Source organism: Podarcis muralis, chromosome 7 (assembly GCF_964188315.1).
Source record: "Podarcis muralis chromosome 7, rPodMur119.hap1.1, whole genome shotgun sequence".
In the NCBI taxonomy this organism is placed as follows: Eukaryota; Metazoa; Chordata; class Lepidosauria; order Squamata; family Lacertidae; genus Podarcis; species Podarcis muralis.
The window spans coordinates 35,045,173-35,059,663 of record NC_135661.1 but is presented as its reverse complement, the minus strand read 5'-3'; the positions used below and the strand labels follow the sequence as shown (position 1 = coordinate 35,059,663).

The 14,491-nt window shown below is 43.4% G+C and overlaps 1 protein-coding gene across 4 annotated transcripts in view; it reads left to right on the top strand.

Moving 5' to 3' along the window:
• Nucleotides 1-14,491, top strand: part of ZNF423 (zinc finger protein 423) — a 305,068-nt gene that overhangs the window by 79,897 nt on the left and 210,680 nt on the right. For 3 of the 4 annotated variants that reach the window (XM_077931522.1, XM_028740205.2, XM_077931523.1), the window contains one exon: nucleotides 13,260-13,460. The exons of the other annotated variant lie outside the window; for it this stretch is intronic. In XM_077931522.1, the coding sequence (XP_077787648.1) occupies nucleotides 13,260-13,460 (201 nt within the window). The remainder of the gene's footprint in view (nucleotides 1-13,259; nucleotides 13,461-14,491) is intronic. 4 annotated transcript variants of the gene reach the window in all.

The following is a 14,491-nucleotide window of genomic DNA, read 5'->3' as shown; positions in this document are numbered from 1 at the left end:
TTTTTCTGCCATTTACGGAGTTGGATTGGCAGAATCCAGATTGGAAGGGTTTGGAACAAGTAGGTTAATTTTGGAAGAACGATCATTTTGATCATGGCTAATCATCACTTGGGAAGACAGGCGAACTAATATCAGTGTACTGGAAGAAACAAAGATCACCAGCGTTGAAGCAATGATTCTTCAACATCAGCTTCGTTGGACTGGTCATGTTGGGTGGGTGCCTGATGATCGTCTTCCAAAGCAACTACTCTATTCTGAACTTTAAAATGGAAAGCGTAATGCTGGTGGTCAACAAAAGAGGTTTAAAGACTGTCTCAAGGCAGATCTAAAAAAATGTAGTATAAACACTGACAACTGGGAAACACTGGCCTGTGAGCGCTCCAGTTGGAGAACAGCCTTTACCAAAGGTGTCATGGGCTTTGAAGACACTTGAACTCAGGACGCAAGGGAGAAACGTGCTAAGAGGAAGGCACGCTTGGTAAATCCACACCGTGATCAGCTCCTGCCTAGAAACCAATGTCCCCACTGTGGAAGGACATGTGGATCCAGAACTGGCCTCCACAGTTACTTACGGACTCATTGTTAAAACCGTGTTTATGGAAGACAATCTTACTTGGCTACAAGAAGAAGAAGAAGTTGTTGATTGTGCATTTAGCTGAGGCTTGGGAGTAAATTTGTCTGAGGGTTTATAGTTGTGCTGGTCCCGGGGGTAAGGTACCGTGGGTGTAGCAGAGTCCACACGAAGAGGGGCGAGGTCCGAGGCGGAGAGCCGGGCGGGGAACAGGAACGCTGGAACAGGAGGCTGAGCAGGGAACAGGAACACCGGATGGTCGGGAACAGGAGGCCGAGCAGGGAACAGAAGTACCGGATATTCAGGAACAGGAGGCCGAGCAGGGATCAGGAACACAGGAAGGTCCGAAGCCAACAACGACGTTGCTCCCGCAACCTGGGGCCGGGCTGACTGGGCTTTTATCCTCTTCTAAGGCCAGGGGCGGTCCCGGCCCCCAGGAGCCCCGCCTCCTCTGGCCTTAAGGCGAGCACTCCTCCTGGGGGCAACCAGTTCCCTTCGCCTCTCTGCTCTAAGCCTCTGCAGATCAGGAGAGGCCGAAGGGTTACTGAGCCCTGGAGGAGGCTCACCTGTGGCCACTGAGTCGTCAAGCCTCTCTGGGGCCAGAAGGGCTTCACCTGGGGCCAGCTCCTGATGCACTGCCACAGGTGCAGGCTCTTCAGCATCTAGGCCTTGCCCCAGTTCAGCCGGCCCTGGAGGCGGAGACTCCTGTGCAGGCTGGGATTCCTCTGTTTCATCCTCCGAATCGGAATCCCAGGCCATCACAATAGTATGGAGGGACCGAAATTCATGCTAGTTAATACTGCTAGGAGGTATTTCCACTCTAAGCAATCAAAGACTTTGAGTATATCTAGGGACATAATTGTCAGTGGATTTTTAGTTATTTTGCTATGATTGATCAGATTCAGTAACTTCTTGATGAAATTCATTATGTTTTAACCAGAGATGAAGCCAGCTTGGTCTGGGGCTATTAGTTTGTGTAGGAAGACTTTTAGGCAGTTTGTCAGGGTTTATGTGAATATTTTGTAGTCCTGATTTATCAGTGAGATTGGGCAATATGATTCTACTTTGAGGCTATCTTTGAATGGTTTTGGGATAGAGACTATTTTGGAGGAAGTCCAGGTTTTTGGGATGGGGACCCCTTTTAGGATGTCATTAAATGAGTGAGTCATGTAGGGCACCATATAGAAAATACTATACTGTACGGTGGTACCTTGGTTTTCAAACATCTTGACATAGATTATGAAATAAACTCTACCCAATGGACTACAGTGTGGTCCAAACCTCCCTTTAAATCCATCTCAGCCAAAAGAAGGGAATTCACTTTGAAACTTATCTATCGATGGCATCTGACATAAAGGAAATTGGTGTTAATACATCCAGGAACCTTACCAAAATGCTGGAGAGGTTATACTTCTATAGGCGCATATCTCCACATGTGGTGGGAGTGTCCCAAAATCCAACCCTTTTGGACAGCCGCTTTCATAGAGAGTTATGTTCATAAAATAGAAGAACCATTGGAGCTGGGAGTGTTGTGCAGGGCCCCACAAATTGTACTTCTTGTCCAAACATCTGATGTTCAGGAGTCTGAAGAAAGAGAAGCATTTTAGGGAATGGTCATGATAAATGAGTGATGGAGAAGGGGAGCAGTTTTCAGAACAGTTAATAAAAGTATCAGCTCTTGTAGAAATGAGGAAAGAAATATGTAAATGAGATGTTGCCTAGGATGAATGCTCTTTTGTGGATGAATGGAATCTGTCCAGTATTTGAAACTCAGCTATATAAGCTAGGCTCTTAAACCAGTGTTACAGTCGCCAAAATGGAATGCTTATGTAATGGGATGATGAGCTGCTTGTGCGTAAAATGCAAGTCCCTCAGAATTTGGTTAAGTCCTCAAACCTCTGCCTACGACGGAGCCCCTCCAGCATGGCTCCGTCAGTCGCTAGCAGAATCCGAAAGTGGTCTCTTACGGAATCTCTTCCAGCATAAAAGCTCCTTAACGGAAACACGTCTTCTGGACTCTCGGCGCGACAGTTTCCGGCGAGGAGTGGGTGTCCCTATAGGAGGTCTTGAAACCTCCCCACTGTTTTCACTGGAAGTGTCTCTGAGCCATCCCTCCGACTCACTTTCCCCTGGAGCCCCTCCTCTCCCCCTGCTGGTTCCCTCTTCAGCTGCTAAGTCTGTCTCAACCTCAGGGAGCCCTTCCACCTCCTGTCCTTCCGATGGCAGTTCCCTGACAGCTTAGTTGCCATTTTTGGGCCAGACAACTCAAAAGTTATATTTTTCAATGCAACTTTTTAGTTCCTGAAATTCATTCTGATTGTGCAGATAAAATATCATGGATACAATTCTATGAGATGTGTTGCTAGTATGTGAAAACAGTCAAGATCCAAGGATTCCCAGGCATGCACCTGTAGATGGTGGAGACATCAGGCGCCATCCTGGTGCCTGGGCATCTTTACTTGCATGGCTGATAGCCAAGTGCAAAATACGCCCGCCCCCTGGTGAATTTCTAACACTGAATCTGCCTATAAACAGCAGGCACAGTGCCTTGGGAAGAATAATCTCTTTAGAGCCACCTTAGAGCCTCCAGCTCAGTGTTCTTCAACCTTGAGTCCAGTCCCCAGATGTTGTTGGACTACATCTCCCATCATCCTCAGCCACCTTAGACAGTTATCAAAGATGATGGGAGTTGTAGTCCAGCAACATCTGGGGACCCAAGGTTGATGAACACCACTGTAGGCTGATGGTAGTTGTGGTCCGAAACATCTGCTGGAGGGCACTTGATTGGTGAAGACTGCTTTAGAACAGATACATTCTAGTTTGATAATAATAATCCCCAAATGTGATCCACTGAGAACTGTTTTTAATAAAAAACAAAGTTTTTTAAAATAATAAGACTAAATGTTGAGAGAATTTCTCCCTCCTTAAGACGCAGAAGGAAAAGCAGTGTAACTTTCAGTGTGATAATTCCTGCCTAACAGACCAAGGTTACAGAGGGACAAAACAGCAGAACATTGTGAGATGTAAGAAATGTAGTGTTCCTCCCCCCCCCACTTTTTTTTTTTGAATTAGCCTTGTTGTGTTCGACATGGGATCTCTTGGTCTCCGCTGCCCTCCTAGTGCAGTTCTCTGAAGATATAGTCCATAGGGAAGCAGTTCTTCCTGGCATTGCATCCCTGTAAAAAAAGAGAGAGTGTGTGTGTGTGTATGGGGGGAGAGAACATTGGCAGGAAAATGTCTGCAAGAAGGTTAAAGAAAAGAATTTTCTGTGTGTAATCTCCTCTCTCCCAAGGCATTGCTATATATTGTGCTTCTGCGGTGAGTCAAACTCTCAAGTGTGGTTTTTCCTAATTGTCAGCATTGAAAAAATGCTAGAATGCAAATTTAACAATTTAAGGCCTAACTCTGGGCCTTAAAAGTCCATTGCAAAGAAGCCCACTTTTTATTTTAAAAATGGCTTATCTATTATTAGTATTAGTATTAGTATTAGTATTATATCCGTTTACCTTGCTGGAAGTATGTGGGGAATGAGAATACAAAAAGAGTGTACAGGAACTAAATTAGGGTTAATTAGGAGGCCTCCCAAATAGCTAGTGCTTCATCAGCAGCAGAACAGCATGTAAATAAATTTAATTCTCTTCCCCCACCAATTGAACTCTTCTCGAGCTTAATTACAGCAGCAACCTTCCCCCCCCCCCTTTTCATTAGTGGGAGACAGTCATTATTAGCTCTGTCTGGAAAATGGTATTATGAGCAGTCCTGGTCCCCCACCTTTCCTGGGTGCCCTTTGAGGATGAGAGGACTCGAGGAACTTTCCATCAGATACTAGAGCCCAATTAAGGATCCTTGGAAGAAATATGAGAAGCAGGGAGCACCCAGGCAAATAAAAATGTTACTAATGAAAACTCTGGCGAGACTTTATTTAATTACTTAAGCTGATTCCCTTTTTGGTGTTTAGCCTCTCTCCGTTCCGTTACCATTAAAGAAAAGGCTGCGACTCTTGGACATAGTAATCTAGCTCAGTTCAAACAATCATCTAATCCTCCAGGAACAGGGAACTTGTGGTCCTGTAGATGCTGAACTCCAACACACACCATCCATGACTACTGGACATGCTGTTTGGGGCTGATTGGAGTTGGAGTCCAATAACATTTGGAGTACCCACTGCTTCCCACATCTGGTCAGAATGATTGCCATGGCAGGCTTCAGATTCGTGCGCTGTCTTTCCCTCCTCCCCTCTGTCATATGTAAGAGGGGGGAATTTCTGCTTTCATTTTACAGCAAACCATAGTTTGGGATGGTTTATGGATGCATGGAGCTGTGGTTTGTTTTAAGAGCATTTAGCTAAATTAAGCCAGGATCAAACAGTTGTCACATAACTCATCCAAGGATCATTCTGGTGTAGTTCCTCTTGTTTTCTTTCTGACCACAAACCTAAGCACCCAAGCAGAGTGACATGAGTATAAATGTTGGTTTAAATGAAGCGACAGCAGAAGGAGAAATTGCGGCACCAACCATCTCCTCTGCCAGGCCCCTGAGCAGAACTGAGCACCACAAATATGAACACCCCACCCCCTCTCAGCAGAGGAGGGCTAGATGTGTGTAGAACCCTTGGCCCTCCAGAAGTTGCTTAAACTCCCATCAGCCCCTGTAAAAATGACCGATGTTCAGGAATGATGGGAGTTGTAGTTCAGTAACATCTGGAGGGCCAAAAGCTCCCCATACCTAGGCAAGATGATGAAGAGGCAACAATACAACTGTCCATGCCCATTTTTGGACTTTACGTTTTGGGATGGGAGTAGCCAAGCTGGTGGCCTCCAGATGTTGTTGGACTACACCTCACATCTCCCTTGACTATTAACCATGTTGGCTGGGACTGGAGATTGACAACATCTGGAGGGCCACAGGTTCCCCATGTCTGATGTAGAGTCAAATGGTTTCAAAGTTGTGTGTGTCACGTAGCATGTCCAATCATGGCGTGAACTCCCCTTGCCCCAAATGATAATTTTAGGTCGTTTAACCACAGGATTCAATTTTTTGGAAGCCAGCAGTAACTGAAACCAACAAAGATGCAGAATTTAATAAACTACTTGTGGAAGGTGTTCTTTTTCTTTTTCGTTTTTAAAGAGATATTGGTTTACTCCATGCAAGTTCACTGAGTTTACACGTTAACATCTCTTAAATGACTTTTAGGCAGATTCAGGTTTGACGTCAAGGTAATGATTTAAGCATAAATTGACCCTTGATGAGGGAACTGGAGTCTTAAGGTTTAATGCATCCTTGCAATTTTCTGTTGCCTTTGGTGCCTTCCTCTGCCACACATAATTCTTTTGTAACAAGTGCCTTTTCAGAAGATGTATGCTGCTGACAGTTAATATAGAATTATTGCCCCTGAATGCATTTTTTTGTAATTACTTCCCAGAGATCTGTCTTTGTGTTTAGAAGACATTTCACACTTTAGTAGCATAAGTGTTTAGGGAGAGCACGAAGAGTAATTGCAAGCGGGCTCCTTTTGTGTGTATTTGCCTTTCTGTGGAAAATGACCCTAAGAAAATGTTAAAAGCTAATGAACAGGTTGGTTTAGGAGCCATTGAGGAATGTGCTTGGCATGTTATACATGTTTGTATGATTTTAAGTTTTTAATAACGAACCTAAAAAAAAAAGTGCAGTAAAGCCACAAAGAAAAACTACTTCCTAATTCTTAAGCAAGGGGAAAGAAAAGCTGATTAAAGATGACATGTTTCTGGTGATGAAAATAAAGAAACTTAATATGAGCACTCCTGTAGGAGATTCTGGCTATAATGGAAAATGAAATGACGCGCAGTTTGATCAGCATGAAAAAATTAGCAGCATTCAATGACGGATTCTACTTACTTGTTAACTAAGTAGTACAAGTGGGACCAGCAACAAAATCACGTAGTGTGGAGATCGGCTGCTCAGAGTTCCTGCCAGTCGTCCTTGCCCCTTTCCAGGAGATTCCATTCCCTGCTCATTTTTCTGCCCCTGTCCCGCTTCCCACAGCCAGACAGTGTGCCTTGGCCACTGAGCATGCTTAATCCTCATTGGACTGTTCTGGGGACATTTTCGTTTTAATATGTTTTATTTATTTTCAAATTAGTTACAAAATCTACTGAACATTCCACCCCACCCTGATGGAACAGAACCTGAAGTTGTGATTCCGGAAGATGCCAAACACCAGAACTTGTAATAGAAAATTCTGTAAAATATTTCAAGAAAATAATCTAAATTGCATCTGCCTGCTGGAGCTCTTACTTGATTGGTCAATTTTTTGGTCAGCGCTGTTGTCCATATTTTTTTGTTTCTACACAGCAATATGTAAATTTTCCAGACTTTTCCAGTTTGGCACTATAAGCTGGTGTGCTGCCATGAAAAGGAAGGCGATTAGTTACTTGTCATGGAGATTTGCTTGTTCTTCCTGAAAAAGTGTCACAGTGTACATCTTATCTTGCAACGTGGCTTAATTCTTCAAATATCCTTTCCCAAAATCGGACACTAGGTTTTTATCCTGAGGAGCTTTCATATTTCTGTTACCTTCCAGGTAGAATAATAGAATTGTAGAGTTAGAAGGGACCCACGTAGTCCAACCCCCAGCAATTTAGGAATATGCAGATGTCCCATATGGGGATTGAACCTGCAACCTTAGTGTTATCAGCACCACGCTGTAACCAACTGAATTATGTCCAGGGTACCCTTGAGTTAGGGGCTGTTATAGTTATGTAAGGATCAGTGCTCAGAGAATTGAATTTGCAATTAGCATACAGGACCATAGCTTGATTGCAAGACTGGAAAGGTGAGGAAATGTTTTGTGTCTTCCCCCTCTCACACGGTGAAAATTGAAGCCACCCAGTCCCAGGTTCCACAGCATCTCCAGGTGGGGCTGGGAATGACCCATGTCTGAAACGCTGTAGAGCTTCTGCCAGTCAATGTGTATTGCCTACACGGGCTGGCAATGACTCTCCAGGGTTTAAGGCAGGAGATATTTCCACCCCTACCCAGAAATGTCATTAGGGATTGAACCTGGAACCTTCTGCATGCAAGGCAGTTTCTTTACCACTGAGCTATGGCCTGTGGTCTGATTTGTTTGCCATAGGACCATTTTCCTGCATGTATATATAGCAGAAGGCCACCTAAAAGGGCTGTGCATAGTAACTGTGTTTGTATTTTTCATCCTTCACTGATATGTATATGCCACATGTATAGCACTGGGTGCTCCCTGTGCCATTGGCTTGTGTTAATATTGCCATGCAGACCTACCCGATAAAGGCTTGTTCATCCCTGCCCTTCTTTCCTTCGCTGTGTTTGCTCTCCTCTTCCATCTGCCGTCAAAATCGGACAAATGACAGCTTGGAGAAGTTAGAATGGTCGCAGCGCTAGGAGGTCAGGAGGAGGTAACAATATACAATTTTCCGTGGTTCAAGGGTAGCCATATCCTACTGTTCTTCATTACAGTGCTGCAGTGAGATCAATTTTATTAAGTTGTAAGTCTTAGGAAGCCAACACCATTAACTACGTGCTGGACCAAATAATTTTCCCCCCCATGTTTGCGTATTGCAGTTGTGTTCCTTCCCTCCTCCCTTTATTGAGGGAGAGAGTGGGGAAAGAAGGATTTTATGCACAGAAGTCTTAAGAGCCATTTCGTGCAAGATGGGTATAATTCCTGCATGGGAACGCTGCATGCACATCCCATGTGTGTGAGAGATGTCCCTGCTGTAGATTGGATTGCAGAGGTGGCATGATGAGTTGTTATTTGGATATATAGTTTATGCTGGGCTCTATTTTAGTAATTTGGGGAAAAGGCCATAGCCCAGTGGCAGAACATCCTCCTTTCACGAAGAAGGTCCTGAGTTGAATCCCCAATTGCATCTCTAGGTTAGGGCTGGGGGAGAGCCATCTGGAATCTCAGAGACCTGCTGCCAGTCAGTGTAAACTTTACTAAGGTAGACAGGCCCATTGGTCTGATTTAGTATAAGGCAGCTTCATATGTTCCTAACAGGTTTATATCCGAACATTAGTGATACTCAAAAGTCAACCCAGTTAAAGTAATGGATGTAGCCAACTTACGTTCATTATTTTAATTGATCATACCTCACTCCACTTACAGGCTCTATTGTAAGTGGCCACCAGAGAAGAGACACTTTTGGTGGTGGCACCCCAGTTATGGAATAGCCTTTCCAGTGTCTGCAGTCTTTTTATTCACTCAGCTTTAAAAACTCAATTTTAAAATAACCGTGACCCCTTGTGACTTAGTATGCTTTTAACCCACATGGTAAACTGGTTATGTCGTCTCTGTTATAAGGAAAGAGCAGAGTTTTATTTTGACTGTTGTTTGTTATTGTTTTTAGTGATTGTACAACATAAATTTAATATTGTCTCATTTGTAAGCTATTAAGGGAATCTTTACTGATGGACAGCCATGTAAATCTAATGAATAAGCAAAACATACAAACCCTCAAGGCAGGTAACATAACAAAATAAAAGCACACATCCTAATATAATATCATAATTTTAAACAGATATACTGTAATTACTTTTTTAAAAGAGAAAAGCAACAGGAAATCTGAAAAAAAAGACATAATTTCTATACACAGTGAAACCAAAAGAATAATTCATAACGTAAACCAAAGACCTGCCAAAATCAAATCTTCAGAGAATGGACAAACATTAATAAATAGGGGGCATGTTACATTTCCTGGGGAAGGGAGCTACATATTCTGGGTGCCACAGCTAAGAAGGCCTTTTTCCTTACACACATGAACTGTACTTCTGCTGGTGGCAGGATGTACAAAAGGGGCAGTTCTTCCTAACCACAGTGGACAGACTGGTTTGTATAGAGCAGTGGGAGGCCAGTCTGGGGGCCCTTCAGATGTTGTGGTCTACAACTCCCATCAGCCTCAGTCAATGAGCCAGAGGCCAGGGATGATGGGAATTGTAGTCCTCCAGGGTCTTGAGATCACCATGATTGCTACCCCTAGTTTAGAGAGGAATGCCCCTTTTAGGTAGCCTGGCACTAAGTCTAAACCAGTTGCCTGGCTCTGCCCTGACTGTGTTGAAAGTCTTCCTGTTAACACCTTTTTGATCTCCAGGCCTATTGGGAAGGGGTCTTTGACATCTCACAGTCCCGGTTTGGAGCGTCTGCCACCACACAAGCATTTCTAGTGATCCCCCTGTGGTGGTTGTGGGCGATTTTGAGCAGGCTTGCAGCCTAACTTTAAAATGAAAAAATATCAAGGAGCTATCTCAGAGGGGTGCTTAAATACGAATTGCAAAATACTCTGAGTGCTTTAGAAATGAATAACCAAAATAGGTCCCTTGGATGAATTTTCACCCAAACTTTTTTTCAGGTCTTCGGCATCGTTCGGCTGCTCGTACGTTTTCCATTAGTGGCTGGGGCAGATTTGGATGGCAGTTCTTTAAATTAAATTTATATACTTGGACTCTTTTTATAGGTTTCAGCCTTATAAAACCAGTGAGTTGGCATCCTGATTTATTAACTATCAGCTCTACAGGACACACAGGTTTTTAAGAGATTGAGTTGGCGTTAATGTTCGTGATTTGCATTTGGAATGCGAAGACGCTCAAAAGGTGCACCCAGTAAATATGACAAAATGGAAAGTGATAATTGGAATGCAGTCTTGGAGGAAAATGCGGACTTAACTGTGGCTTATTATTGTCATTATAATACAAATAGTACTACAGAGCCATCTAGGTCTATGGCTTTCTTTCCCCCACTACTGTCTTATTTTTTTTTTACAAAAGTGAAAAAGGAGACCGTAAAAAACAAGCATAAGACTGTGAAAATGGCACTTTGCTTGAATCAACACGAGTTCAGATGTAGGTGGTTACTTGAAAAATGGAATTTCTTTCCAAATCCTGTGACCAGCACAAAGCTCAACAGCTAGATATTTTAATGGAAGGTTTCTGTGGCTAATGTGCTGGTATAGTGTAACAACTGCTGAATCTGAAAATGTGGTGTTGATTTAAACATTGAGAGATCTTATGATACACTGAAAGCTCATGCATTGATTTTTAATATTTCCATTTCTATCCAAAGGGTGTCACCCACTGTGATTACTCCCTAGAAAACTATACAGTATGGTTTTTTTTGTCCCCTATTAGTAGATTGATGCTAGCTTGCTCAGTGCGGTGAATTTGTGAAATTTTGGTTTTCAGTGGCTTGAGTTAAAAGGAACCCCACTAATAGTTGCAACACTGGGTTAGCAGTTTTGTGTGTGAAATAAATTGTATTTCTTGGCCGAGTTCCAGTTTATCAGTGTTGGTCAATGTTAACTGTCTTTCCAGCTTCAGAGATGGGAGCCATTGATCCATGAGTTGTTTTCTTAAAGGGATTATACAAATGGCAAACAATGTGCTAAAATCCTAACTTATAGCACCAGTTTAAGGATTTCCCATGTTGATTTTCTAGAGAGCTGAGGATTTGTTTTGTGGGGTCTACTATGTGTACATGAACAGCCAGCTTCTAGGCTTTTGAGGCATTTGGGGGCCCCTTGATCTACAAACAAATAATCCTTCCAAGCTGTCTCCCAAATGCCTGGTGAGAATAATGGCATTATTAGGGTGACAGGCTTTTGTTGGTCCCAGGTCCTCTACTGCTTTTCGAAGCCTTCCCAATCTGCAGATTTTTTTTTAAGGTTAAGAAAAATATGAGCAGTTTGACTGTTGAACATCCTTGTTTTGAAGTCATCACTGTTTTCTAAAAACCAGGAGTGAGATACCAATCAAATAAGCTCTTGCATGTTTTGTTGCCACCAACCTGGATGACTTTAAAAGAGAATTAGACAAATTCAAGGAGAATAGGACTATCAGTGGCCACCAGCCATGATGACTATGCTCTGCATCTACAGTTGGAGGCAGCGATGCTTCGAAATACCAGTTGATGGAAACAGAGGGAGGGCTCTTGTGCTCAGGTCCTGCTCACTGGTTTCCCACAGGCATCTGGTTGGCCATTTTGAGAACAGGATGCTGAACTAGATATGCAATTGGCCTGATCCAGCAGACAGTTCTTATGTTACTCATGGTAGACAGGTCTGGGGCCAGAACTGTGGGGTGGGTTGAGCCAAAGGTAAGTGGGGATACCCCTTTTCTTACTGTTTCTGCCGCTCCTGTTTTTCCTCTGCCTGTGCTGCCCCCATGAATTAGGCCAAGTGCAACATGAAATTTTACCCAAGGCTACCTGTTCCTGGTTTAAAAGCTGGGCTATACAGAAGCCAGGTTGAATTTACAGATTGATGCTTCTAGCTGCATGGATAGATGGCTGTACTCTGGGCCTGGGCCCAGCACTACCTTTCTGCAGTTGATTGGATTATCCATTTGGTTGTTCTGCATGGAGGAACCAAATGGACAATCCATTTGGTTTGGGTAAGTACCATAGCTTAATGGTGGAACAACCAATTTGCATGCAGAAGGTATCACCAGATTCAATCCTTGGCTTCTCCAGGTAGGGCTGGGAAGGACCCTTACCTTAAACCCTGGAGAGCTGCTACAAGTCAGTATGGGCAGTGCTGAGCTCAATGGACTAGTGGTCTGATTCAGTTTAATGCAGCTTCCTATGTTCCTACAGACAGGGTTTTAGCGATAGTGATGGAGATTTCAGATTCACAGCTGCGCCATAAGGCTGCAGCACCATGGGGAGAGCTTTTAGGTGGACATTTCTCCTTTTCATCTTAATCAGCCTGCAGGTATTCAGCAGTGTGGCTTTTCTTTGTCCTGTTTAGCAAGGTAGCTCTGGCTGTTTCAGAAAAGTGCCTTCGAATATACTTTGATTTCTCTCTTCATTTTACTGTTTAGTATTTGAGTGGTCATTATTTTCTGGCTGGCAGAGGGGAATTAAAGAGTTGAAAAATGGCATGTCAGCCTTATTATTAGGCAGTAATTAAACCTCGTCAATTTTCAGTGTAGTGTAGAAATAATAATGGTTGAAATAATATCACTGACAATCAGCATTATTTTCTGTTAAGGGATGAAATAAGAAAGTAAAGCATGGGCTCTATTAGAACAAAAGCGAGGAAGGAATAAAAATTAAAATAAATAGCTACTAAAGACATCATTATGGTGTGCTACTTAGAGGCCATTTAGATACACACACCCTGTCAATGTAATCCACCCCCACTATAGACTGTCTCAGGTGCTGAGATTGGCAGAGGGGGCCCTCTTCATAGTTCCTCCACCCTCATAGGCTTGAAGTGGGGTGGCCTGGGAGACGGCATTTCCTGTGGCAGCTCCCACATTGTGGAACTCCCTCCCACAGAGGTATATTTAGCACATTCACTATACAGCTCCCAGTGAATGCTGAAGCCACACCTCTTTGCCCCGGCTTTTGGCACTTGAAGTGCATATTTTTAGGACCCACCTTACTTTTTTGATTGTAAACTGTTCAAAACCACTTTTTGAAAACATTGTGTTTTAATATTGCAACCCGCCCTGGGACCTAAGGGTGAAGGGGTTAGTAGTAGCAGTAGTAGTAGTAGTACTAATAATAGTAATAATAATAATGATGATGATGTAATTACTGTATTTTCAATAAACTGAAAGTGTGAGAGGGATCGTAAGGAAAGTGCCGTTATATGACTTGCTAACATAATCGAGTTGTTCCGTTTTTTGAAACTTCCATGCAATCCCAACTTACCGCAGCGTCTGTTCTTGCTGGCAGGAGGTCTTGGAGGGGAACTGGAGAATGATACGAGGGACAGCCGGGCCTTGGAAGAGAGGAACAGCATTACAAGCCAGGAAGAGAGAAATGAGGAAGATGAAGACATGGAGGACGAGTCAATTTACACCTGCGATAACTGTCAGCAGGACTTCGATTCGCTGGCAGACCTGACCGAACACAGGGCACACAACTGTCCTGGAGGTAATGTTAAACTAGCTTTACAATTCTGACAGGTGGTTAGCTGGGTAATTGGACATAGCAACAGCTTGAGGCCTCAAGTGAGATTAAAGAATTAATAATGTAATTTTACAGTTAATGTAATTTTATTGTGGTGCCTTGGGTAGTCTTTGTTCACTTCTTCTTAATAAAATTAAAATAAAAAAGCAACTTTGCTTTTCCAGTTGCAATTCTGACAGTAATTATATTAGATTATTAAAGGGGGAAAAACCCTTAGTGTTGTTTTATCTTTTTTTATATAAGCAATAAAACTTCTAGACAGTTTGCCTGTGAAACTCCCTCACCTCCTCACTCCCTTCCCACAATTCTGCGTTAATTCAGTGGAATTATTTTAAGTGTTCAAAACGCTGGGGATAGATCCAGAGTGTTTTGAGCCACTCAAGTGAGTGCAATTATTTCTGAAGCAAGGCGTTGTTGGCAATAGGTGGTCAGGCCTTGAGAAAAGAATGGAAAAGCATGCTGGGCATTTAGTTTCCAGGAGCCTGGAAACTTTGGGGCTGCCATCTAGGAATTTAAAATAAGATTCACAGAAGTTGTGGAGAGGTTGTCAGCAAACTTCTGCTTGCGAGACCTTGAACGCCAGGACGCTTGGGACTCATTGTAGTTCAGATATCAGCCCTTTCAAATCTGTTGCAACCCGGAATACCTGGGAAGGGTTGTAGCTTAGTGGTAGAGCATCTCAGAAGGTCCGAGACCCAATCCCCAGCATCTCCAGGTGGAGCCCCCATGTGAAATCCTGGAGAGCTGCTGCCAGTGTTGAGCTCGGTGGACCAATGGTTTGACTTGGTATGAGGTAGCTTCCTAGTTTCCTCTCAGAAGGGGAGACAATTGACTTGGAAATGTTGACATGGCTCCATAGTCTTGCCATTGCCACCAGCGGTCCTGAATCACCTGAGTGCAGAGTTTCTGGACTGCACTCTGGTGCCTTGAGTGTAACAGTGTCAGAGCACAGTGATTTGCTGGCTGAGGGCTAGCAAACTGAATTCTGGATGTCC